Source organism: Cervus canadensis, chromosome 6 (genome assembly GCF_019320065.1).
Source record: "Cervus canadensis isolate Bull #8, Minnesota chromosome 6, ASM1932006v1, whole genome shotgun sequence".
In the NCBI taxonomy this organism is placed as follows: domain Eukaryota; kingdom Metazoa; phylum Chordata; class Mammalia; order Artiodactyla; family Cervidae; genus Cervus; species Cervus canadensis.
The window spans coordinates 23,175,730-23,201,175 of record NC_057391.1 but is presented as its reverse complement, the minus strand read 5'-3'; the positions used below and the strand labels follow the sequence as shown (position 1 = coordinate 23,201,175).

General features: G+C 36.9%; 1 protein-coding gene across 1 annotated transcript in view; it reads right to left on the bottom strand.

Moving 5' to 3' along the window:
- Window positions 1-25,446, bottom strand: part of SUPT16H (SPT16 homolog, facilitates chromatin remodeling subunit) — a 36,473-nt gene that overhangs the window by 10,036 nt on the left and 991 nt on the right. The window contains exons 2-21 of the mRNA XM_043471267.1: window positions 13,092-13,184; window positions 12,571-12,741; window positions 11,795-11,947; window positions 11,108-11,254; window positions 10,553-10,704; window positions 9,461-9,633; window positions 8,209-8,299; window positions 7,409-7,482; window positions 7,160-7,272; window positions 4,768-4,833; window positions 4,217-4,312; window positions 4,017-4,132; window positions 3,773-3,926; window positions 3,126-3,253; window positions 2,465-2,600; window positions 2,233-2,359; window positions 1,850-1,968; window positions 1,215-1,340; window positions 569-681; window positions 207-282 (exon numbers count right to left, since the gene is read on the bottom strand). Coding sequence (XP_043327202.1) covers window positions 207-282; window positions 569-681; window positions 1,215-1,340; window positions 1,850-1,968; window positions 2,233-2,359; window positions 2,465-2,600; window positions 3,126-3,253; window positions 3,773-3,926; window positions 4,017-4,132; window positions 4,217-4,312; window positions 4,768-4,833; window positions 7,160-7,272; window positions 7,409-7,482; window positions 8,209-8,299; window positions 9,461-9,633; window positions 10,553-10,704; window positions 11,108-11,254; window positions 11,795-11,947; window positions 12,571-12,741; window positions 13,092-13,184 — 2,424 coding nt within the window. The remainder of the gene's footprint in view (window positions 1-206; window positions 283-568; window positions 682-1,214; window positions 1,341-1,849; window positions 1,969-2,232; window positions 2,360-2,464; window positions 2,601-3,125; window positions 3,254-3,772; window positions 3,927-4,016; window positions 4,133-4,216; window positions 4,313-4,767; window positions 4,834-7,159; window positions 7,273-7,408; window positions 7,483-8,208; window positions 8,300-9,460; window positions 9,634-10,552; window positions 10,705-11,107; window positions 11,255-11,794; window positions 11,948-12,570; window positions 12,742-13,091; window positions 13,185-25,446) is intronic.

Sequence of the window (25,446 nt, the reverse complement as noted above, 5' to 3'; positions counted from 1 at the left end):
CATTTAAGGAAACTATGCAAAGAAACTATCTCTAAAAACTAAAGAGACTTTTAAAGAATCATTTGTTCAATTTTTTTATCTAGGGTAAGTAAATATAAAAAATTTAAATACTAAGATATAATAAGGACCTAGTTTTCAAAACATCTACCCTCTTGCTTTCTTTTCTCTAACAATTTTCTTCCTAAAAAGAGGTCAGAAATACTCACCCATTCTGTAGCATTTACCAGCGCACTACTAGTAGGCTGAAGGAGGCAGGTACTCCTATAGGGAGCACCATTAAATCTGAAAGACAATAAGAGACTCACATAAGATGGGGTTCACTGCAAGAGAAACTGCTGCTGTCCCAACAGGCTTCTTTCCTTTCCCATTCCAAACAAAACTCCAGCACACTCGCTGGAGACTCACTTCCAGAGGGAGCCTCTCAGTCTTAGCTATTCACCCAGCCCTTGAGCATTTCCAAGAGATAATGGATGTCCATAAGAAAAAGAACATGATATGGTATGCTAAGTTCTTATTAAAGGAAGAATAACTAATTTTTCTGAAGATCACAAAGAAGATGACACATTACCCCAAGTCCCTAAAAGGCACTTCAAATTCCAGTTCCTCCTTTGTTAGAGCCTCTACTTTTTCAATGAAATTTTTAAAGGCTGTTTTCAGTTTGTGCCTCATTTCTCTTTCCATCTGTAGAAGAAATACAAATTAACTTTAGTTATCATTTTACTTATTAATAGTAATCCCTTCAAAAACCATGAAGTGCTTTTGTAGTCCTTAATTCTGTTAACTATGATACTAACATGGATACTTTACTACAGGCTGCTAAAATTAATTGTAGAGTTATGCCTACAAGTTAAGTCTAATTCATAGCCAACATACTATAGCATCCCAGCAGATACTTGAGAAGTTCTGCATAGTTTCTGGAGGGGTTTATAAAATGTAACAATTACTGAGCTCAGATCTGTGCTGAATCCTAGCTCATGCTCAGTTGCTTCAGTCGTGTCCAACTCTTTGCTTCTAAGCTCCTCTGTCCATGGGATTCTCCAGGCAAGAATACTGGAGTGGGTTGCCATGCCCTTCTCCAGGGGATCTTCCTGACCCAGGAATCGAACTCACATCTTCTGTGTCTCCTGCATTGCAGGAGGATTCCTTTACTGCTGAGACACCAGGGAAGCCTGAATCCTACCTCCCTACCCTGCAAATAAAATACCAAATTTCACCTGCTCAGCATAGAGGTCATCTCGGTCATGCATATGCTGATGTTTCCCCAAGTCTGTGGTGATCTCCCCGACTTCTGTGTAGAACTGCACATCTGTGTGCCGCTTCTTCCCAAACATGATGGCATTCTAAAGACAGAAAGTAGAAAGAACAAGAAATTTTAAGACTTATTTCACAAAGAAGTCTACACAGGCAAAATAACAACAAAACATGAAAATATTAAAATATCTATGCTAGAAATCATAGCATTTATGTAAGAATAGTTAAACCACTCCAGGTGTCATCATGACGACATTTGGGAATATAAAAGAGTGTAAACTTTTTAAAGTACTCCTACTTATTAGAATGGACTTTGGAGATTATGTTGATAATTGACTAAAGCAAAAACTTTCTATTTCAGAAACAGGAATGTGGAAAAGACCTATATGTTCTGGAGATCATTATGTATCACACCAAGGAACAAACATGATCAGCATCTTTGACATGTCAGGTACTGGGGGCCTTAGAAGCATTATTTTATTCAGTGTCCTTAATGATCTTATGTGACAGGTGCTATTTTTCATCACTTTTTTAAAAGAAACACTGTGATAGTAAGATCTTGCCCAAGAGCTCACAGCTAGCTGACAGAAAGATATACCTTGAGGTGAAAGTGCAAGACAATAATCATTTCCCCATCACATGGCTGGAACAAAGCATGCTTGATGTTATTGTACAAAATATCCACTTTGTCTCCTCGGACAGACGTGAAGCGAAAACCTGGGTGGGGAGGGGGTGGGGAAGGAAGCAGCTAAGTATCAAGGTACATCATCAGGTTAACCCAAAAGCTATTGCATCTTTTCTGGCTGATTTGAACAGGGTCAGAGGGAATGCCAACAAGGTACACAGTTTTCCTTTCTGTCTGGCCACACAGTATGTCAAAAGTAGACTCCTCCCAGCACGTTCTACTATGTTATCTGGTCTGTCATTACTACAGATGTGCCACCAAAGACAAAGCCCAGGCACATGAGAGATCATCCATACCATTGACATGGGCCTCCAGTGAGCCTTGCATCCTCTTTTGGGCAATGTTTGGGCGAATGTACAGATCTTTCAGTTTGGGATTACTCCGGTTTAGATTGATCACCAGTGAATCTTGTTTCACAATGCCCTAAGCAGAATGAAAATCAATGTGAATTCTCACATCTCTTTCTAGGTCCCCAAACCCTCAACGTGTCCTTTTGCACAAAGGCACTTTGCTGTTGTTCAGGCTCACCTCCTTCTCTTTCTCTTCGGCTTCTCGAGTCTTATAACGCTTCTGCACTTCTTTTATAATTCGGAAAGCATTCTGAAGGTTCAAGGCTGGAACTGTCTGTTCTCCAGGTGCCTTCATATTTGAAGCTCGGTATGTACTACAGAAAAAGGGGAGCACTTATGTAATTTCTTTATCATGCCAGGTAACCCTCACCCATTACTGTGTTTTAACAACTAGCTTAATACCTTTTAGGAGAAAAAGGTACCACTGAGTGGTGAAATAATGTCTGGAAAGATGAAAAAATCCTTCCTCTCTCTTAAACAGATGATGCTATAAATAGCTAATTCACTGAGTGGGGGAGTCACACTTATATTTTAAATTCTGCATAAACTTCCCCAAATGATCTATTTCACTTCAAGAATAAACAGACTCCAGTATGGCACACATCTGATATTTTATCAACAAATATGTCAAGTGAGGATAAAATATCTTTATGAGGATTTAAATTAGGTTTCAACCTCAAAATTGTACAAGGTTAATAAGGTGATCCTCCTAATCAAGTGCGACTGAGGAAGGTGCCGCCATTCACTAGGATGTGGGAGAACACAGCACTCTCTGGGTTTCTGAGGGTACTGCTCCGGCCAGCAGGGATTTGAGGGTGGTTGTTTCCCTGGGAACTCACATTTCCTTGACAAAAGTGGCTTCTGGGTTGGGAAAGATGTTGCCCTCATTCCTGCCCAGAGCACTGCCTGGGCAATAGAAGTTGATTCGCAAGTAAGTATAATCTCCTTCCACAGACATACTTATATTCTGTTCAAAGAAAGGAAAAGCATTAGCAAAGAAACCAAACAAATAGATTTATTTCCTAGATGAAGGTAGGTAGCTATAGGCATGCTAAAATTAAGTTAGTAGTTACAAACTGACAGCTAAACCTAGCCTGTAATCCTTACTCTAAAATTAATAAACCATGTATTTAGCTTATTTTTTTTATATGACCAAATGTGTGTTTCTAAAAGAATCACTGAATTCCCAAAGTTCTTTTTCTGTGCCATGTTTATGACAACAGGTTAAAAAGTTCTTCAAGTTCAAAGAGAAACAAGCAAAGTATGATTATAGACTAGATCATTTAACTTTCTTCAAAGTGCAAAGTGGGAAGGAAGGAAAATGACAGCAGGAGATTAGGGAGCGGGGTGGGGGAGTCAGTAACATGGGAAAGGCAGAGTCAGCAGGAGCATAGAATAGGAGAGACATGCAGTCAGGACAGCCATGTATGGTAAGCACAGTTATTTTAAGGAATTATTCCAATGAAGCCTGATTCAATGTCAGTACCTTGATTGTGGCAATGTGAAAAGGTGTCGCAATGCCAAACACAGGCATTATTACAGTCTCGTATTTTTTATCAATATAGATCTTCATTTCCCGAATGTGTGGTTCCTTAGGCATCAAAGATGGGTTTTTATAGGACACATTAGATTTACGAGCTCTGAAGTGGGAATAAAAAAATGTTCTTGAGAAATTTCTGCAAATCACATATAACCCTAAGACAATCTCACTATTCCATGCAAACTCTTACTTCTGAATCTGCTGTTCCCCTTTTTGTTCAGTTAATCGCCTCTTTGCTTCCTCATTGAGTTGAGCTGCCAGTTCTTTTTGATGGGCTCTTCGCTTCTCTTCTGCAGTCATCTCATTCTAAAGAAGGGAAAACTGAAGTTATTAGGACCTGTGAACCATGACAAACAGGAAATTGAAGTAGTTTTCAAACAGTAAACTTACTCGTGTTCTTTCCGTAAGTAAAGCTGCTCTGGAACCTCTTCCCAACAGGTCCTCAGCTTCATCTTTCTCCTCTTCCTCTTCTTCCTCATCCTCATTCTATGGGGAAAAAAAAAATCATCATCAGAAATTCAAGTCTTAATTATTTTAGCCATTATTGTTTACTTCTTCAATGTGTCCAACTTTTTTTTTTTTTTTTTAGCACTGTGCAGCTTTATTAACCATTCAAGTACAGTAGCGTCTGTAAGATCGGGACAGAATTGGGATTTAAAAGTGAACAGATATTCAGCATCTAACAATTTGAAAGAAGCCACTACATACTCTTTTCACAGACATGTTTTCACGGAGCCAATACAGTACTAGCCATTAACCCAGCACACCAGGTGTACTGAGGTAGAAAAGATGCAACAAGAAAAATAGCTACATTAGAAAGACTTCAACACTTTAGAAAAAGAGTAAAACACTTTTCGTTTCTCCCCTTTAGCCCCTAGAACAACATCATACCGTCATCAATGAGTCCAACTTTTCACCACTCATTTTTATCTTCTTCCTACCTTTAGAAAAATCCCTACGTTCTTCACTTTCTTCTTCACAGAAGTGAGAACGGTAGCTGGGCCATCCTGGAATACAAAGAGGAAGTGAGACATCTCTAAGAGCATTTAAATGATATACTTTCACTTTCGAACCCAGTAAACTAGCTGGGCCATGCTTTGAATCATCTGCCACTAAAAAAGTCTTTGATAACGCATAAAAACAGTTATCTTCACAAATGCACATTAGGAACTGCAATCTGGGAGGCAACAATGGGATAATGAGTAAGAATACTGGCTTGATTTGAAACCTGGCTCACTCACTTTTGAGCTCTGGAACATCTGGCAAGGTACATATACTTTTTTGTGTCTCAGTTGCTTTATCTACATATTTGGATAAGAGTATCTACTTCATAGAATTATTATAAGGATTCAATGAATTAATGTATAAATGTGTTCATATAAGAACACTGAAATATTTACTACCATTAAGAATCAACAGGGGCTCTATGACGATATAGAAGGGTGGGATGGGGAAGCAGATGGGAGGTAGGTTCGGGAAGGAGGGGACCGGATGCACCTATGGCTGATTCTTCTTGATGTTTGACAGAAAACAACAAAGTTCTGTAAAGCAATTATCCTTCTATTTAAAAATATAGTGGCAAAAAAAAAAAAATCAGTTCCTGCTAAGTTAAAGAAACCAGTCACAGAAACAAGCAAAAAGTCAAATAAAAAACCTAACTTTACACCTAAAGCAACTAGAGAAGGAAGAAATGAAGAACCCCAGGGTTAGTAGAAGCAAAGAATCTTAAAAATTAGGGCAGAAATAAATGCAAAAGAAACTAAAGAGACCATAGCAAAAATCAACAAAGCTAAAAACTGGTTTTTTGAAAAAATAAACAAAATTGACAAACCGTTAGCAAGACTCATTAAGAAACAAAGGGAGAAGAACCAAATTAACAAAATTAGAAATGAAAATGGAGTGATCACGACAGACAACACTGAAATATAAAGGATCATAAGAGACTACTACCAGCAGCTCTATGCCAATAAAATGGACAACTTGGAAGAAATGGACAAATTCTTAGAAAAGTATAACTTTCCAAAACTGAACCAGAAAGAAATAGAAGATCTTAACAGACCCATCACAAGCAAGGAAATAGAAACTGTATGGAGGCTAAATAACACGCTTCTGAATAACCAACAAATCATAGAAGAAATAAAAAAAGAAATCAAAATATGCATAGAAATGAATGAAAATGAAAACACAACAACCCAAAACCTATGGGACACTGTAAAAGCAGTGCTAACGGGAAGGTTCATAGCATTACAGGGTTACCTCAAGAAACAAGAAACCAGTCACAAAAACCGCCCAAATGCTCAGGAAAGGCAAATCCTTATAAGAAGTCACTGCCTAGGCCTGGGAGGGAAATGAGGAGTGACTGCTAATGGGCACAGCGTTTCTTTCTGAGGTGATGAAAATGTTCTAAAACTAGACTATGGTGATAGTTGCATTAACTGTAAATATACTAAAAGTCACAACTGTACACTTTAATTGCATGGTATGTAGATTGTTAAAGCCATTAAAAAAGAAAAAAAAAACACTCAGCTCTGTTATAGAATCAGTTCCTGAAATTATCATAATCAAGGTTCAAGCCACAATGTGATAAGAGTTTGGTTTAAACAATCTGTATTTCTGGCTGTACTAGGTCAGGCTTTCAGAGGCATCTCTAATTCCCCTTAGCTAGCATTTAACAAATGATAAAAAGAAAAAACACCACATAACATAGATAAGCAATAAATAGTAAATAAGGATTTACTATGTAGCACACGGAACTACACTCAATATCTTTTAATAACTTAAAACGGAAAATAATATGAATATATATATATATATATATATATATATAAAACTGAATCATTCTGCTATACACTTGAAACTAACATGATATTGTAAAATCAACTATTTGTTGCTGTTCAGTCCCTCAGTCATGTCTGACTCTTTGCGACCCCATGGGCTGCGGCACACCAGGTTTCCCTGTCCTTTACCATCTCTTGGAGCTTGCTCAAACTCATATTCATTGAGTTGGTGATGCCATCCAACCATCTCGTCCTGTCGTCTCCTCCTCCTCCTGCCTTCAATCTTTCCCAGCATCAGGGTCTTTTCCATAAGTCGGATCTTTGCATCAGGTGGCCAAAGTATTGGAGCTTTAGCATCAGTCCTTCTAATGAACAGTCAGGATTGATTTCCTTTAGAATTGACTGGTTTGAACTACTTGCAATCCAAGGGACTCTCACATCCATACATGACTACTGGAAAAATCAACTATACTTTCATTTTTTAAAAAAAGGGAGGGGGAACCATAGGGTTAAAAATGCACTTCAATATTCAGTTCATGAAAGAAGCAATATATACCTCATCCACAAGCACTGTGTCTCCAATGAACAGGGCATAGGTTTTCTCTTCTGGTTTCTTCCCTTCCTTGTTAGTCAAATCTGAGAATCCCAAATTGATGCTGAAAACCATCCCTAAACCAGCAAAACAGGAATCAGTGAATGACTGTGAAAGTTTGGAGAAGTGTGCTTTTATACAGAATAGAGGGAGATGAAACTAAGGGAAAGTATTTTAAAAGGTATTTTTCTAATGTATGCATGTAAAACTCACCTTTCTTTAGTTTGTACTGATTTTTACTATTAATTACTAAAGAACCTTCACGGAATTCAATGCCCATTCCAAACCTAAAAAAGAAATGAAGGAAACTTCAACAATAGGCTTAAAAGGCCTCTAACCTGAGTCAGGTACACTACATCCTATTTTAATTTTCAAGGTCAGGCAGGCACACAAGCTAAGTAATTTGCCACAACTGATGAGTTGTTAAAGGGCACACTAACAAGAACGTGTAACAACTGGAATAAGAGATAATTTCTAGTAGAATGTTGATAACTGGATTTACTAAGTCTCCTAGGCCAAAACTTGGTATAGGTCAATGTATTTCCTCTTGTCCATCACAGAAGTCCAGAAATAAACAATATATCCTAACTAGCTTCATCTAAGGAGTGTGCCTAGAGCTTTTGTTTCTCAAATGTCTTTGGCTCTATAATATGTTATTAGTATATCTAGGTGTTCAATGATCAAATACACTCGAGAAACACTGGCGTAAATAAAAACTTTAAGAATTTAAATAGCTGGATATCTCAGAGTGCTTATTTTGCAAATATGAATTGATTTGTTCTAAGAGAGGAAATATTGTATGTAATGTCTTAACATTTGTAATTTAAGCCTGAAACATCTACAACACTGGTCTGAAAAGATCTCTATGAACTTACATACATTCTCTGATAACATAATGTGTCCGGCACACAGTTGAATAGTCCACAAACATTGGTTGAATCATCTAAGAATACTTTGCCTGACTGCCACTCATGAAAATTGACACAGTGACAATGTAAATCACAGTATCTTACCCTAGGTTTTTGGTAATTTTGTTCAGCAGCTCTGGCTTCTGCTTTTTAACCACATCCATGACAGCATTATATACATCACATATCTTCACACCTAATGACAAGACAGATGGGACGTTAAAGTATCTTTCAGGAAAAAACTACAAATCACATTTTTATTTATTTTTTATTTTTTTGAATTCTATTTATTTATTTTCATTTATTTTTATTAGTTGGAGGCTAATTACTAAATCATAGTTTTATTTTTTTAATTTTTTTTTAAATCACATTTTTAAAAGCAACATTATTTTCACTCGTTAAGTCATGTAAAGCAGGGTTTCTCAAAACACACAATAAGGAATACAGTTGCAGGGCTGGTAGGGCTTAGAAACGTACATTTTAAAAAACAATCCACCCAGTCATTCTTTAATTACACTGTTGAGAATCACTCCAGGGGGACTGTGGAACCCTAGCTGGTCTCAGTGAAATAATTTAAGAGTTAATAAATGGTATTACATTAAATTTACTATACATTTTGAAGAACAAGACTACTGTATGGGTGAATTACCGTTGGAAGAATGTTGGACTTAGTTTTTCAAGGTTTAGGATATGAATATGTATGTATTTCAAGCCAGAGTAGTTCAAATACTGTAGCCTCAGAGGAGTTTTTATTGTCATTGAACAACCTAGGACTATGGAATGCCAGTTGGATTTCTCAAGATTGATCTGAGGTATCAGGAGGGAAAGACGTCTGGAAGCTCTGGGAAACTGTAAGTGGGCTTACTAAGTTGTTTAAAGGTGGTAAACATAAAGTCCCATTTAGCCAACTGGGAGTGGGGAGTCTCAAGGCAAAAGAGGTGCCAAATGCTCTGCTTTTAAGTAAGCAGTAGCTTGCTTAGCAGGGTTGTCATTAGTTCTGCTCTCAAACTAAGATTCCTGGTATTCATTCAATATAGGATATTAACATTACATAGTCTGTTGGGAGAGATACTACTTCTCAGAACTTTCTAAAGAAAAGTAGTAAGAGCAAGGTATTTTATGAAGATCTGAACACAGAGATCTAACCAGTCAGAGAGGGTTCTATAAACATCAATATAAAACCACAGTAACTATTCCTACATAAAAGAAAAGTACATTGAAGAACTGAATGCTAGGATGATTGGAGGTTAGTAAAATCTAATTCTATTTACAGTACAAGAGCCTCAGGGATAAACAGTCCCATGAATGCTATGTTTTTGTTACATAATTTCTAAACCTTATCTAAGGCACACATTACCATGTCTTAGTTCCTTTAGCAGCTCCTCTTGCAGCTGAAGCAAAAAGTTGTAATTTTCTTGAACCTCCTGCGAAGGATCAACCATCAAAGTGCGAACAAGGTTTGAGCAGTAAGATTTGAAGCGAATACCCATGGCACAGGTAATGGCCCCAAAATGCATATGATTCTTGTCACTAGAGACCAAAGGGAGAAAGCATCTCATTACACAAACTTGTGAAGTCCTTATCGTACCTAGCATACACATCCGTAATCACGATTTTGACCCACTATTATCACAAAGCTGAAACAGAAAAAATGACCTAAACGGTTTAAAAAAAAAAAAAAGTCAGAAAAAAAAAAACCCAAGTCAGTTTATAAAGGCTATTGAAAGTCGTATCCCAAATATGCAAGTTATACTGAATTTTATGCATTATAATCTAACAGTATGATGGTAAGCCATCACCTTTCCAACAGCCCCGACGAATAGCATTCTTTACAGTATTTTTAAAAATTAGAAGGGGAATATTTATGATATATCTAGTAAGATTTTTAGGATTTTCAGGAGAAGGCAATGGCCACCCACTCCAGTACTCTTGCCTGGGAAATCCCATGGATGGAGGAGCCTGGTGGGCTACATTCCATGGGGTTGCAAAGAGTTGGACACAACTGAGCGACTTCACTTTCACTTTTCACATCATGCACTGGAGAAGGAAATGGCAACCCACTCCAGTATTCTTGCCTGGAGAATCCCAGGGACGGAGGAGTCTGGTGGGCTGCCATCTATGGGGTTGCACAGAGTTGGACACGACTGATGCAACTTAGCAGCAGCAGCAGCAGTAAGATTTTTTTTTTTTAAACATGCTTTGCATTTTTTTCTTGTCATTTTTAATCATCTGGAAAATGCTTACAATCAAATACTCAAGTAAGAAATGAATAACTATGTGAAATAAAATTAAACTATACATAGAATAAGAAGATAATAGCCTGCAGGAGGCAGGCTAATGGTTATTCTTTCTCTTCCTACTTTTTTGAATCCCAGAATGAGTCTAAGAAAAAACAGGCCAAAGGCTGAAGTGCTCTGGTTGTTTTATATTTTGAAATTCTCATACTTACCTCACTACACTGAACTTGAGGTTATAGTTGCCACCACTCTGAATGATAGGAGGGTAACACATTTCCACAGTAGAAGGGTCTGCCCCAGCTAGGTATTTTTTCTCTTCTATGGCCTTTTCCACAGACTCAGCCAGTTTGCTGTGTCGAACTTTCTATAAAAATACCCAGAAATAAAACAATATTTACTATAGGGTGGCAGAAGGGTGTTGGGTTTTTGGACATGATCATTTGAAGACAACATATATCCTGATATCATATAGGATGCAAAAGAAGTCCTATGAAGTGGTTTATGCAACAGATAACACACTGGTGTACACGCAAAAGGAAATTTAGGGAATACGTGGAATTTGCAGCTATTCAAAGAATTCTCAAGTGACATACTGGGTAAGCTCCAGAAACTACAGTGGACGTTTATAGTTATTCTCAAAGAGAGCTGGCACAATTACACACCACCAACTTATCTACCAAAGGTAGCTGAACACAACCTGAAAAACACTGCATGGGAGGGACTTACTTCATTAAAACAGTAAAAAGACACTCCCACCCCCAATTTACCTCATCTGCATCAACTATTTCCATGACTCTTTCCTTGAAGAATTTGTTGAAGACCTCAGAGGTGATGCTAGCTGCTTTTTTCATTAGATTGAGCTCTCCATCCTCCTTTACAGCAATGGTATAGGCCACAACTGCACTGATGTCTATCTGCAGTCAAAGGGAAAAACAGTTCCTAACATGCAGACACAGAATTGCTAAAGAAATCTCTCTCCCCTGGTTCAAATATTATCAGTGACTATGCCTGGTTATTTAGCAAACTACTCACCAGCAGTTTGCAGAATATCTAAATATTCTCTTCTTGGATTGAATAAACAGCTGAAAGAACTCTTTACCAGGTCATTGGTGTATGCTAAGAGGCACTGAACTAACACATCATTTAAAGTATAAATGTAAATGCCTCTCTTGAGGTTTCTGTAAAGGCTGAAGAAGGTAGAGAGAAAAGAAAAAAAATTTTTTGGATAAGAGATTTTCCTCGATTTCCCTCTGGAGTAGCTGCACTGTCTCCTGAATGCCTCACTCCTAACTGAAAAGTGAATTGGTTTACCACTAAGCCACAGGAAATGAAAATGGAAATATGAATGAATATACAGCTTTCCCGAAACAAAGTCTCTGCACCATCAGTTGCGGAAGCCCCTCACAATCTTGTCTTCTCAACCCTCAGTGTGCCTGTTTTCAGAGTATTCTTACTTTGTCAAAGCCCTCTTTGTTGAGGCAGTCATTCCAGCTCTTCATGAACTCTCCTGGAAATTTGTCTTTGCTGAACACTCCGATCTTCTTGCCATTCTTGCTTTCTTTAATGGCTTCAATCATTTTGTCAAAGCTGCCCTTGTTACTTTCATTCTGTCAGTGCCACAGGGAGAAAAAAGGGGTTTAGTTTCAGAATTAGATATCTTATGTTCTACTAGTACTAGGCAGAGAATATTCTAAACTATGGAAAGAAATTCTATCTCCCCTTTTCCTACCTATTTCTTTAGGGAAGACTGTAATATACCAAAAGGTTACACAAAATTTCTTTGGATATATTTAAATGCTTAAGTGAAGTGCCACATAAGCTGAGAAGACTATTCTTTACTTCAGGAAGAGCTAAGAAACTGAAATACAAAGGGGAACAACATTCTGAAAAGAAATCTTTGTCAGATGGGCAACATAATAAAAAAAAGATTACATCTGATAAAAATTGGAAACGAGGTATACCTTTCCTTAAGGATATTTAAAGATTTTTGTTCTAATTAAGATACTCAGAGAAGTATCCTCAAGAATGGATAAAGTCAGTATTCACCATAATTTCATTACCCATTTGTGTTACTGCAAACTGATAGGATTATTGAACTCTTTTCTTTCTTTCTAACAAATGACAGCTAAAATCTTCCCCTTGTATTTTTAAATTCCTAGAAAACTTTTCTGTTTACCACTTTTAAGTATTCTTTCATATTTTTTTATGACGAATTCTTGTTAGTTCTGACCTTTTCTCGTACGAGTAGTGTGATGGCAGGGGCTCCGTTAGCATTCTCATTGCCCTTAGTGTTGGCAATCTGTTTCAAGAACTCCACTTTTTTCTTGCTGGCCATAAAGATGATTTTGTCATCACAGAATACCATGATAGTATCAGTTAGTTCATAACCAAAGAGCCATGTCTATGTGAAAAGACAACAATGTGAACAGATACAAAAAAATCAGTGTATTGATACATATGAAATAAGGTATCTGGAATTAACTTCAAAATAATCTTGTAGTGTGAGAACCTGGATATAGATTCCAATGAAATGAGATTGGTCAGTACTGTTCACTGAACTTTTTGTGAAAGAACTATTCTACACGTCCTCTCTTTAACAGGCTAGCCACTACAGAGTACTTGAGGCTGAGGAGCTGAAATTTTTTTTTTTTTTTTTTAGGAGCTGAAATTTTAATGTGGCTAGTGGCTACCATACTGAACAGTGGCTGATTCAATGACTCTCAAGGCTAAACACTGCTGTAAACTTCTCACCTGTAAGGCAGTTGATTTGGCATAAACAATTTCTTCATCAACACCCACTGATACAACAATGGCATCAACATTGGCATACTCATCTTCTCCTTTCTGAAAGGCAGAGTAGGTAATGTGGTCATTTTCTTTTCATACAAGCACAACAGGAATAGGTCCAAGATACATATAATTTTTTCCTAATGGAAACCCAAAGTTTAAGGTACATATATACTTGGCAACCCTACAGTCATTACTTACTCTATTTTAAAAATAGCTTTCTGAGACAAAATTCATATACAATTCACCAACTTTTGTGTAAAATTCAGTGGTTTTCAGTGTATTCAGTTACACAACCATCACAATCTAATTTTAGAAATTTTCATCTCTCCCCCCAAAACCCATTAGCAACAATTATCCACCTCCTCTCAGTCCTAGCAACCACTAATCTCATTTGTCCCTAAGGATTTGTCTATTATGGACACTTAATATAAATGGAATCATAATACATGGCATTTGTGTCTGGCTTCTTTCACGTAATATTCTTTCATGGTTCATCTGTTTTAGCATGTATCAGTACCACATTCCATTTTATTGCTAAGTAATATTCCATTATGTGGATATACTACATTGTATCCATTCAACTGTTCGATATTTGAGTTGTTTCCATCTTTTGGCTATTATGAATAATACTGCTATAATCGTAAGTAAGTTTTTGTGTGCACGTATTTCTCTTGAGTATATTATCTAGGTGAGGAACTGCTAGTTATATGGTAACTCTGTATTTAACTTTCTCAGGAAACACAAGACCGTTTTCTAAGGTGCCTGCACTATTTCACAAATTTCTTTCCCAAAAGTAATGTGTGAGGGTTCCAATTTCTCCATATGCTGACCAACACTTAACTTTATTATAGCCATCCAATGGGTATGAAGTATCTCACTGCAGTTTTGATTTGTATTTCCATAATGGTCAACGATCTTGACTGAACTCCCAGTCATGTGATTCTGATGATTTGTATACCTATTTGGAGAAGTGTGTGTTCAGATCCTTTTCCTACTCTGGGTTATTGCTTTATTACTAAGTCATAAGAGTTCTTTTTATACGTAAAAGTCTCTTATCAAATATGATTTGCATTTTTTTCTCCCGTTCAATGGATTTTCCTTTCACTTTTGTAATGATGTTGTCCTTTGAAGTACAAAAGTTTTTTATTTTGAAGAAGTCCAAATTCTTTTCTTGTGCTTTTGATATCCTATGTAAGGTGGCTTTGCCTAACCCAAGGACACAAAGATATAACTATACTTTCTTCTATAGAAGTTTTATAGTTTTAGCTCTTATATTTACATTTATGCTTCATTTTGAGTGAAGTTTGTGTATGGTGTAAGGAAGGGGCCTAACCTCATTTCCGGCCCCCAAATTGTCTTGGCACCACATCAAAAATCAAACGATGTAAATGTGAAGGTTTATTTCTGGATTCTCAATTCTATTCCACTGAGTTACATGTCTGCCCTTACACTAGTACATTACTTTGATTACTGCAGCTTTGTATTAAGTCCTGAAATTGAGATCTGTGAGTCCTCCAACCATTAGCTACTCCTGAACTGTTCTGTAAGACCAAAGCACTGGTAACTGCGAGCTCTAACTAAGGTCAAATCTCTGATTTCCCTATAAAGTCAAGAAAAATATTTACAGGGAATGCCCCGGTGGTACAGTGGTTAGGACTCTGAGCTTCCACTGTAGGGGCCCTGGTTCAATCCCTGGTTAGGGAACTAAGATCCTACAAGACGTGTGGCATGGCCAAAATAAAACAAAGTAAAATCTACATACATAATGCTATAAATCATTAATATCTCAATTTTAAAAAAATTTATTTATTTAAGATTCTTCCACATTTTTAGACTTCTGGATGCCAATTAGGATCTAAATAAAATAGCAATTGAGGGTTCTGCTGCATTTCTCTAGCAAACAAAATATATAACCCAAAGTAGTTACTATATAGTAACCTTATGCAGTCCCTCACTGATTTTCACTGAGAAAATGTTTACCTTCAGGTTGGTAAGATTTTATCATTAGCTCCCACTGATGATGCAAAAGCAATGGTAATTAAAACTGCTAGTGCCTTAGCATAAATCAAGGTAGTGGCACCAAGCTATGTTCATCACTACTACACACTCAATAGAAAGGAAAAAAAGCCAGTTTCACTTAAAAAAATGTCCTTGATGCAGTAAAAATGACTAATATTATAAAATCCTAACCTTTGAATATATGTCTTTTTAATAGTCTGTGTAAAGAAATGGGAAGCACATCCAAAGCACTTCTGCATGTACACTGAAGTATGACAGCTGTCTCAAGGAAAAGCACTTGTATCAATTCAATTATTTCAGTAATAAATTAAACTAGCCATTTAAACAGACTTGGATATCTAGCATACATTTTCTTGAAAATGAATGAAGTGAGTCTATCACTTCAAGGAAAATGAAAGAAATGTGTTGTTAATGATGAAATTTGAGCCTTCAAACAGAAATCAAAATTTAGAAAACCTTGTACTCACCATTGTGAACTTGACAACTTCTCTGCTTACTCAAGAACTTTTCTGATGATATCAGCAGAATATTAACATACACAATTCTCCAACATCATATAATGAACCGTGTACATTTACCAGATGAGGGAACAATATTTTCCAAATAACCAGTGGATGATGTTACCAAATCGCAACTTGAGTATGAAAAGTTCACTGTTGTGGTTTTAAATTCCACATTACAACTAACTTTCAAGAGATAACCACTTCCAGGGAATTCCCTGGCAGTCCAGTGGTTAGGACTCAGCACTTTTACTGCCAAGGGCCCAGGTTCAACCCCTGGTCGTAGAACCAAGATCCCATAAGCCGAGAGGCCGAAAAAAAAGAGAGAACAATTAACTACTTCCAGAGTTCTAGTGCACTAACAAAGAATATCCATAGTTATCTGAAGAGTTTATTAAAATTTCTTGCTTTTCCAACTTTATGTATGTACAAAGCCAAATTTCTTTATATACTTGCTCAAACCTATATAGAGAAAGATTTTGTGGGGAGCTGAATAATTTAAGACTGTAAAGGGGTCCTGTCATCAGAGCTGGGGACCGCTGTCCTGTGATCCCTGACATGGATTAACACGAACTCTGGCATCAGGTAGTCTCTCCTTCCGCTTTGCTACATACATTCCAATTCTTCAGTTAAACATGGGATTCTGTGCCAACAGTATTACTACTACCTTGATAACCCCCCAAAACTAGCAACAGGTACTCCCCTCTATTTATGTGTTTTGGCTACCAATATGTAAATTTTTTCCCTAAACACGTCTTCAAAAATACCACAGAAACTAACCAAAAGTCCCTTTTAGTATTTTTTGATACTTAAAATCTTAGTCAAAATTTTTCCACAAAGGGCATCAACATGCACAAAAATTCAAAATACACAGTAATAAATTTTTAAAGTTGCTGTTCAGTCACTAAGTTGTGTCTGACTCTTTACAATCCCATGGACTGCAGCACACCAGGCTCCTGTGTCTTCCACTATCTCCCAGACCTTGCTCAAATTCATGTCCACTGAGTTAGTGATACACAAATATAATCACATAATTAACCATTATTAACACAAGAAAACCATACAAAGTTATCTCAATATAACTGAAAATAGGAAGAGAGAAAAAAAGACCTCTGTACTCAGCTTTTTTATGAGGATATGGGAAACCAATCCATCAAATTTCAAGGATTTCCATTAATATAGAATGTCTGGTTTTCTACTGTCCATCAAAAACGTGAGAGGATGAATCCTAAACTCTCTTGGAACCCAGTTGCTCTGACCATTTCATAGAATATTTTTGACTGATTCTTTACAAACACCAGGAGAAATAAATGCAGACTATCTAAAGATAATAAATTTAAATAGTTTTTTCTTAAAATGTGATTCAATGAAAAGGATTACAATAAAGTCAATAATTTTGACAGCAAAGCCTTGGACGCTATTCTGTATTTTCAAATCTCATAAGGCGCATAAATACCCTTATAGAGATTAAATCTGAAAACAGTCTTCTGAAACTGTGGGAGATTAATAATCCGCTTTTTAAAACTTCCATGATGGGAGTGGGGTGGGAGGGAGGCTCAAGAAGGAGGGGTTGTATGTATACTTGTAGCTGATTCATTCCTTGTACAGCTCAAACCAATGCAACATTACAAAGCAATTATCCTCCAATTAAACACAAATTAAACAAAAATAGCATGTTACCCACTGTAACATTTTAATAAATTATATACAATACTAAAATATTTTCAGATGGACTTATGCCTGGAATTTGTTTTAAAGTACTGGAGTGGGGGACTTTCCTGGTGGTCCAGTGGGTAAGACTCCATGCTGCCACTGCAAGCAGCATGGGTTTGATTCCTGGTCAGGGTACTAAGATCCCACATGCTACAGTGTGGCCAAAAAATAAATGAATAAACAAACAAACACATGAATAACAAAAAATAATACTGGGAGGGGGTGGCAAGAAAAAAAAAGGCCACGAGGCTAGCTGCTGCTGCCCCAGGACCAGTTGTACAGTCAGTTCTAAGCACTGGCTATTTGAGACAGCTGGGGCTCAACTCTGCTGCTTACACAGCCCCAGATTCCCACCTAACCTCTTCTGCTTGGGAGATCTTTAGGACTCAGACTTGGGCCCTTGTCAAATCTGGACTCAGGACTCCTGTGCTCACTTTTTGAGATGAACCATTTTACAGCAGTGACTCCTGTTGCGCACTCTCAACACCCACCCAATCCGCTCCGTCACCAAATTCTGCCACTTTCCAGTCTGTCTGGTCCACTTAACAGTCAAGTGTTGCTGAAACAGGTGTTTCAGATGGGAACAGTATTTACTGAGCAGGCACTTTCTGCATGTAATCTGTAAGCCTCATGATAAAACTTTAGCTGCAGTATGCATCATCATATTCAAAACCCCCAGCCAAGACCTAGCACACTCAAAACTCCCACACAAATACATAGGCAGTTCTCACACTAATGATGATTTAGGCTTTTAAAAAAAGAGGTACTGAAAGTCTAATTAAAATACATGTAAGATGGATATTTTTCATTAGGATACAACTATTATAACAGTATAAAGATATACTTTTCTACCACCTCTGTCTCTCTTAAAATAACAGAGGCAAGAACACTTTCATTAGGGTCCTAAAGATAAAAATGAATTTCTTTGGGAAGTTCCTGATTTTTATCTACCAGGAGACCTAGGATCATTTGACTAACTTTTCTGCCCTCTACATTTAGAGAGACAGTAAGCCTACTGGGTAAGGGCTCACTCTGAAGCCAGACTGCCTGGGCTTGAAGCCAAGACCTCACCCCTTATTGTGACCCAACATTTCTGTGTTTCAATCTCCTACACCTTCACATCTATAAGTGTTGTGTATGAAATACTTAGAATAGTGCCTAGCTCATAATAACTACTATGTGTTTGCCATCATTATTATTAAAGACCAAAATGTAGAAGAAACACAGGCAAAACACTCTCACATAGATTATAGCATTTTTTTTGGATCTCTCTCCTAAAGCAAAGGAAACAAAAGCAAAAATAAACAAATGAGACCTATTTAAACTAAAAGCTTTTGCACAGCAAACCATTGACAAAATGTAAAGAAAACTTTTTAAATGGGAGAAAACATTTACAAATGATATGAACAAAAAATATATATATCCAAAATAGATAAACAGTTCACACAACTCAATAACAAAAAAAACCAAACAACCCAATTAGAAAATGGGCAGAAGACCATTTTTCCAAAATAGACACACACATGGCCAACAGGCACATGAAAAAATTTTAACATCATTAATCATAAGAGAATTGCAAATCAAAACCACAATGAGATATTCTCACACCAGCCAGAATGGCTATCACCAAAAAGAACACAACAAATGCTGGCAAGGATGTGGAAAAAAAGGAACCCTTGTGTAATCCATCAGTGGGAATGTAAATTTGTGCAGCCACTGTACAGTATAGAGGTTCCCCAAGAAACAAAAATTCTACTCCTGGGCATATAGCTGAAGAAAATGAAAATATTACTTTGAAAAGATGTAGGTAAAAGAAAGAAAGAAAGAAAGAAAGAAAGAAACGATGTATGTGCCCCAATGTTCACTGCAGAATTATTTACAACAGCCAAGATATGGAAGCAACCTAAGTGTCCATCAACAGATGAATAGATAAAGATGTGGGGTGTATATACACACCCCATATACAATGAAATACTATACTCAGTCATTAAAAAAGAATGAAATTTTTCCATCTCCAACAACACGGACAGACTTGGAAAGCATTATGTACTAAGGTTAGAGTTTTTTGGAAGGTGAGAGAGCCTGAGAAGCATTCTTAGCCAGAAGATACCGATGTTAAGTGTGTGGATCTCATACAGCCCTCATGGGCTCAGGACTCAGCAGGCACCAAGTCTTAGAGAAGGGAAAGGGGCCATGACGGACATGGGAAGTTCAGGGCTGAGAACAGAAGTCTGCTCAGCAAGCTTAAGTCCCCAGCTCATGGAAGCCCTGAGACAAGTCCTAATCCTCCCACTAAAAGACTTAATGCATTCTCTGAAGAAAGGGGCTCAAAAAACTCTAGATACTAGGTCCACCAGAAGGTAGTTAATAAATGTTGAGGAATTCAATGAAAGTCTGTTTTTTGGTTTTTTTTTTGATTGATTTTAAGGTAAATTCTGTATTGTCAAAACACAAATAGAGGTGGCTTTTGGTATTAAAAGAGATAATAGCGAAATTCAAAATTATTTAGGCTAGAACCTAATAATCATGTAGATATTAAGAATCATAGCAGAAATTAAACATTATTTTAGTTCTGAGACTCCTAGGAAACAAGACCAACATGGAAATAGCAGGTTAAATTGTTCTCTTAGTTTAATAGAAAGAATGCAATTTTATTAGCAGAAATTTTTCTTGCATTGAATCCTAAGTGGACTTTTTAAATGTAGTTACTTTTAGAAATAAGAAGACAGAAGCTGAGTTCAAACACTGTTTGGTAGAAAATAGTCAATTGTCTTTCAATTGACCATTTCCCTCACCTTTTTTTTTTCCCCTCACCTTAATAAAGGCCAAGAGCACATTTCCTGTGCATGCATGCACAGTTGCTAAGTCAAGTCTGCTTCTCACAGATCCCTCCAGGCTCCTCTGTTCATGGGATTTTCCAGGCAAGAAAACTGGAGTGAGTTGCCATTTCCTCCTCCAGAAAGTCTGCCTTTTTGAATGACAACTGCCCCAAAGACAAAAATGAGAGGGTTTTTCTTTGGTCACCACCAAATTCACAGAAAAAATATATATACATATACTGCCAGTATCTAGGGGGTTCTCCAGGGACCAAGCTAACCTATTTGCTCTACCATAACCTCTCTACTAGTTGAGAGACCCTATTCACACAGAGCTTCCTACCAGTTTCTTATTACCGTATTCTTAATGCAAATGAGTAGCCAAGGCTCAACTTGATTTTTGTGAAGTGTTCAACACATAAAGAGAGAAAGCAAAGAAATCCAGAGGAAACAGACATGGCAGAGGACCACCTCCCACACAAGAAATAAATATAGTATATCCATGAAACAAGAAAAAAATAGGGGATAAGAAAGAACATAGAAAAAAAAAAAATCAATAAAACGTGGTGAAGTTAAGAAACAGCATCTGGAAGCAGACAATAAAGAGATAGAAAATGAAATGAAAAAGATAACAAATTTAAGCCAAAAGTTCTAAATCCCACTAAATAGGAATTTCTGGGGGGCAGCAGAGGAACAGATCACTGAGGAAATGGAGGGGAGAAAATGATCAAAGAATGCAAAATTCCAGCACTGACAGATGTGAGTCTTCAGACTAAAATGGCCCCCCACTTCCCAACTCAATGCAAAGAGTTAAAAAAAAAAAGGACTCATACCAAGGCAGTGAAATATCAAAACATGAGGAATAAAGAGATGTTTTACAGGGAACAATAGGCCATATATATTGGAACAGGAAGTAGAATCACATCACCCTTCTCAAAAGAAATACTGAATGCTTGAAGGCTGACAAATAGTTGACAGATTCTGAGCAGAATTCTCAGAGATTTTCAACCTTTAATTTTATACTAATTGAACTACTATTATTAACCAAAAGTAGAGACAGAATAAAACTTTTTAAGACACATAATGGCTCAAGAAACATCTATTCTCCATATCCTTTCCTAAGAATCTTAGAGAAATGTTCTAACAAAACAAAGGGAAAACAAAAAAATCACGACATGGACTGCTGGATATAGGGGACACTGGTAGTTCCAAGGTTCAATAGACTGGAGAGCAACCTGCACAGACAGAACAGAATAATGTAAGGTTGAGCGGGTGGTAGTGGTTAAAAAACAGAAAGAATAAAATATCTGTTGAGCATGAAAATTTTAGAATAAAAGACTGATGAGATTATGACAGATCTACAGGAAAAAATTAAGGCTAAGGACATTTAAAAGAGGAAAAAAACTGAAGTAACCATTAATGCCAGGAAAAATAAAAAAAACTTAACAGGAACTTAATTATACTCTATTACCTCACCCAGCAGTGAAAATAGTTACATGAGTGTAACAATGTAAACTGATTATACTAAAAACTGTGAAAAAAAAATCAGGAGGGATAGATATGTGAGAAAGTAAGTATGATAAAAATATTAACTGTATAAACTAGGTGGGGGTAGGCACATGAGTTCTCACTGGAAATTTCTTTTACCTTTCTGTAGGTTGAAATATTTCATAACTATGTCAAGAAGAAATTTACAGGAAGTATCAGGAGGAAGGGAAATTGAAATGTTATGGTGTAAGTTAAATTTAAATCCTAATTCTTTTTTTTTTTTTTTTTTGGGTTTTGTTATACATTGATATGAATCAGCCATAGATTTACACGTATTCCCCATCCCGATTAAATCCTAATTCTATCAAAACAAGAGTTAATATCTAAAACTGATAAACCAAGAAATATTAGTAGCAGTATATAGATATTCCTTTAAAATATGAAAGGAAGTGAAGAACTGGAAAGTGAGTGCTTTTATGGCAGGTGAGTGTCTTATGCTAAGGCTTTTAGAACTACTTGGTTTTTTTAAAATGTATGTATGTCTTACATGACTAAAATGGATTTAAAAAAAAATGCAAAGTAAATATCAGTAATACAAGTATTAAGGAATCAGCAAAAACTGTAACAGTGGTATCTGAATGATAAAAGTTGGGAAAATACTGCAGCAGAGGAACAACTATCTTCCTTTGAAACCAAAAGGGTACTGCATTAAAAGAGGAAACATTTTTTAAGTCTCTAGTTATACCAAGATACCAATCTAACTCACCCAAAGTGATACAATTCTGAATAAAAAGGTATGCCATTAATTACACAGCGACAACAGGTAGACAGTTTCAGAAAAGGCAAGACTTGTGATCACACTAAGTACAGCCTCCATAAAAATCTTCAAACCAAGACGGGGATGCATGAAAACTCAAAAGTCAAATGATCAGCATTAAATGAGTGCCTACTACATGCCAAGCACTGCACTTGTTAATAGTGGCAAAAAAATAAATAAAAATGAGTAAGAAAGAATAAACGAATCTCAAAACCTTTCTCTAGTTCACTCCAGAGATGAGTGAGTTATAAGCAACCGAGATGGGTAGAAGCAAACTGTCATCTTGTTGATAGTAGTATGAAAATTGCCTTATTTCAAAGAACCTTCCTAAAGCCACAAAAGTCACTGCCTAGTCTTAGAGAGCAATCCAGAACAAGAAACTTGTCCACAACAAAAATCAGCAGAGAGCCAGAAATCACCACTCAAGAGACACACTGACACTACAGGTTATTAGTTTTCTCCATAGGCACAAACTTCCTTTTCAAGGCTGGGGCCACTCACCTCCCCAGTCCTGACAGGTAGTGTAGTGCCACATGAATGAATGCAATGGGTCAGCATTACATTGGAAAACAGCTACCATTCTGATTTTTTTATGAAATTCTTTTGGGTTAAAAGGCAGATGACTGAAGTCAAGGTTCATACACAGCAGCATGTCCCAACAGTTAGGTCTCAAATGAGTTACAGGTGTGCTTGGATACAATCTCCCCATAGTTCTCAAATCAGCTGGGATCCCAGGATGGTGGGTAACCTCCCCACTTGTACCCCCATGAAGTACTAATCCTATCACTTGGTTAAAAACAATCACAGTCATGAAAAGACTGGGAAGCTCTGAGTAAGGACCCGGTAAGCAAAAGAAGACAGGGGAGAAGCTCATGCTCACGACCCACTGTCACCACCTAGGGGTCTCTAATGCAGAGACAGAAAGGAGCGGCAAGCTCTTCCTGCTGTAGCAGTTCATTTAAAAAAAAAAAAAGAGAGAGGCAGCACTACTAACCTCAAACGTCCGTAAGAAATACATTTCAGTCATGATGGGAGATCTCCTGTTTCATTTCTGACTGAGCCCATTATCTCATCCCTAAAATGGCACTATTCACTCAGGTATAAGGTTTAAATGTTTGAGAAATTTCTACTCAAAAAAGGAAGTGTGTGATAATCCAACTCTTTCAGGGACATAGTTATGAAAATTGTAATTAAGAGATATATCTTACTTACAATAGCCTCACAAAATGTACCTTAAGGCTAATGCTTTAAGGGTATTTAAAACTTACAAGTGGGTGTGGAGCCTAAACTAGTTTTTTAGTTAATTTTTGTCTTTTTGAAGATGGGAGTGGACAACACAAGGTTTGGGGTTTCTATAGTTAACTAGAAGTTATTCTTATTTCAAGGCCAATTTTCTTACTCAAAAAAGGAGTAAGTGTAGAAAAGCAAATATAGTTTGCACCTGTATATTTCACTATTTTCCTGCTGCACCTAAAGGATAAGCAACCAGAACTTATTCCAGAAACTACGATAGCTGGTTAAGCAGGTCGGAATCAAAGTGCTGTAACCTGGAAAACACAATGCAAAAAGCAATTCGACAGGTGGGGTCTAAGCACAGTTATTAAAACTTACAGTTATAAAAAGGCAGGAAGTCTATTCAAATTAAGATTTTTTCATAATGACATGACACAAATTTTGCTAAGTACATTTTTATATTGGCTTGTAACTTTGTAAGATCAGGATCTTATCATTTAACATGCTCCTTTCAAATGATAAAAGGGCCAAGATAATTTTAGTATTTGAGAAACAAACAAAAAAATGGGGCCAATAACTTTAACTTTCATGGATTTAAAGGCTGTCATCGACATTGAGTTTACCAATGGGTCTCAAGTATTTCCCTAGTCTCATGTTTTGCATTTATCTACCATATGTATGGGAACTCTGAGCTCTAAATTAATTTTAGCTTCAAGAAATGATCTAGATAGGGTTATCTGATCAACTTCTGAATCACTGGGCCTAGAAACAATCACTACAGCAAAGGTGTGTGACTTGGGGGATCTATGAGTGGAAGAGCAGGTAATTGATTATTACTCATGTCATAGTACTTATTAATCTTCAAGAAATATCTGGGCATTTAGAAAAGTATTTCTAGTATGGATCATGTTCAAACTTTAAAACATGACAGTGAGAGAACTTATAAAAACAACTGGTAGAAATTAACCAATAAAATTTTTTAAAATAAATTTATGTTCAGCTTTTGTGTAGAATAGTCCTTAGTTTTGCTTATAAAATGCATAAAACCCACTTTATCTTTAATCATCTAATGCATTTATGCCCAAAAGATAAAACTTGCACAGGAACCTTTAGTATGAATGGTACGAAAATGATCAATTTTAATAGCTTAGTTTTCAGTAGATCAGTTTCAAAGGCAATTTACAATGCTGAGGTCAGAACTGATCATTTCTGTCAGGACGCTCTTCAGGTTTTAAAAAGCCCTCTTTAGCTTTATCTTCCCTGAATGACAACAGTTCAGAGATCATACTTCAGCTGGATAGCTCGGAATACACCACAGGATGCAATCAAATGTTTGAACTGATAAATTACCATCACAAAAATAAACTTTTAATTGTGGACTTTTTCAAGCAATCAAAAATGCCCAATCCTTAGACTAGAAACTGTAACAGCTCTCTTTCTAAACACGTGCCCTGGATCCTCAACCACGGAGAAAACGAATAAGGTTTTAGGCATCACATCGTTTTTCTGCATTACCAAAACCTGCAGGTTTTCAGCGTTAGATTTCTGTGTTACCCACGGCAGGGCCTAGAACAGGAGGCGGTTGCGCGTGAGCAGTATGTCTTTTTTTAACTCCAGCAAGAGCCCCGCAAATGGTAAACGCCAAGAGCCCGATTCTCATCCTTCTGGCCCCTCCATCCATCCTTGACGAAATGGTTGTAATTCTGGCGGGACCTGGGGCACAACACTCT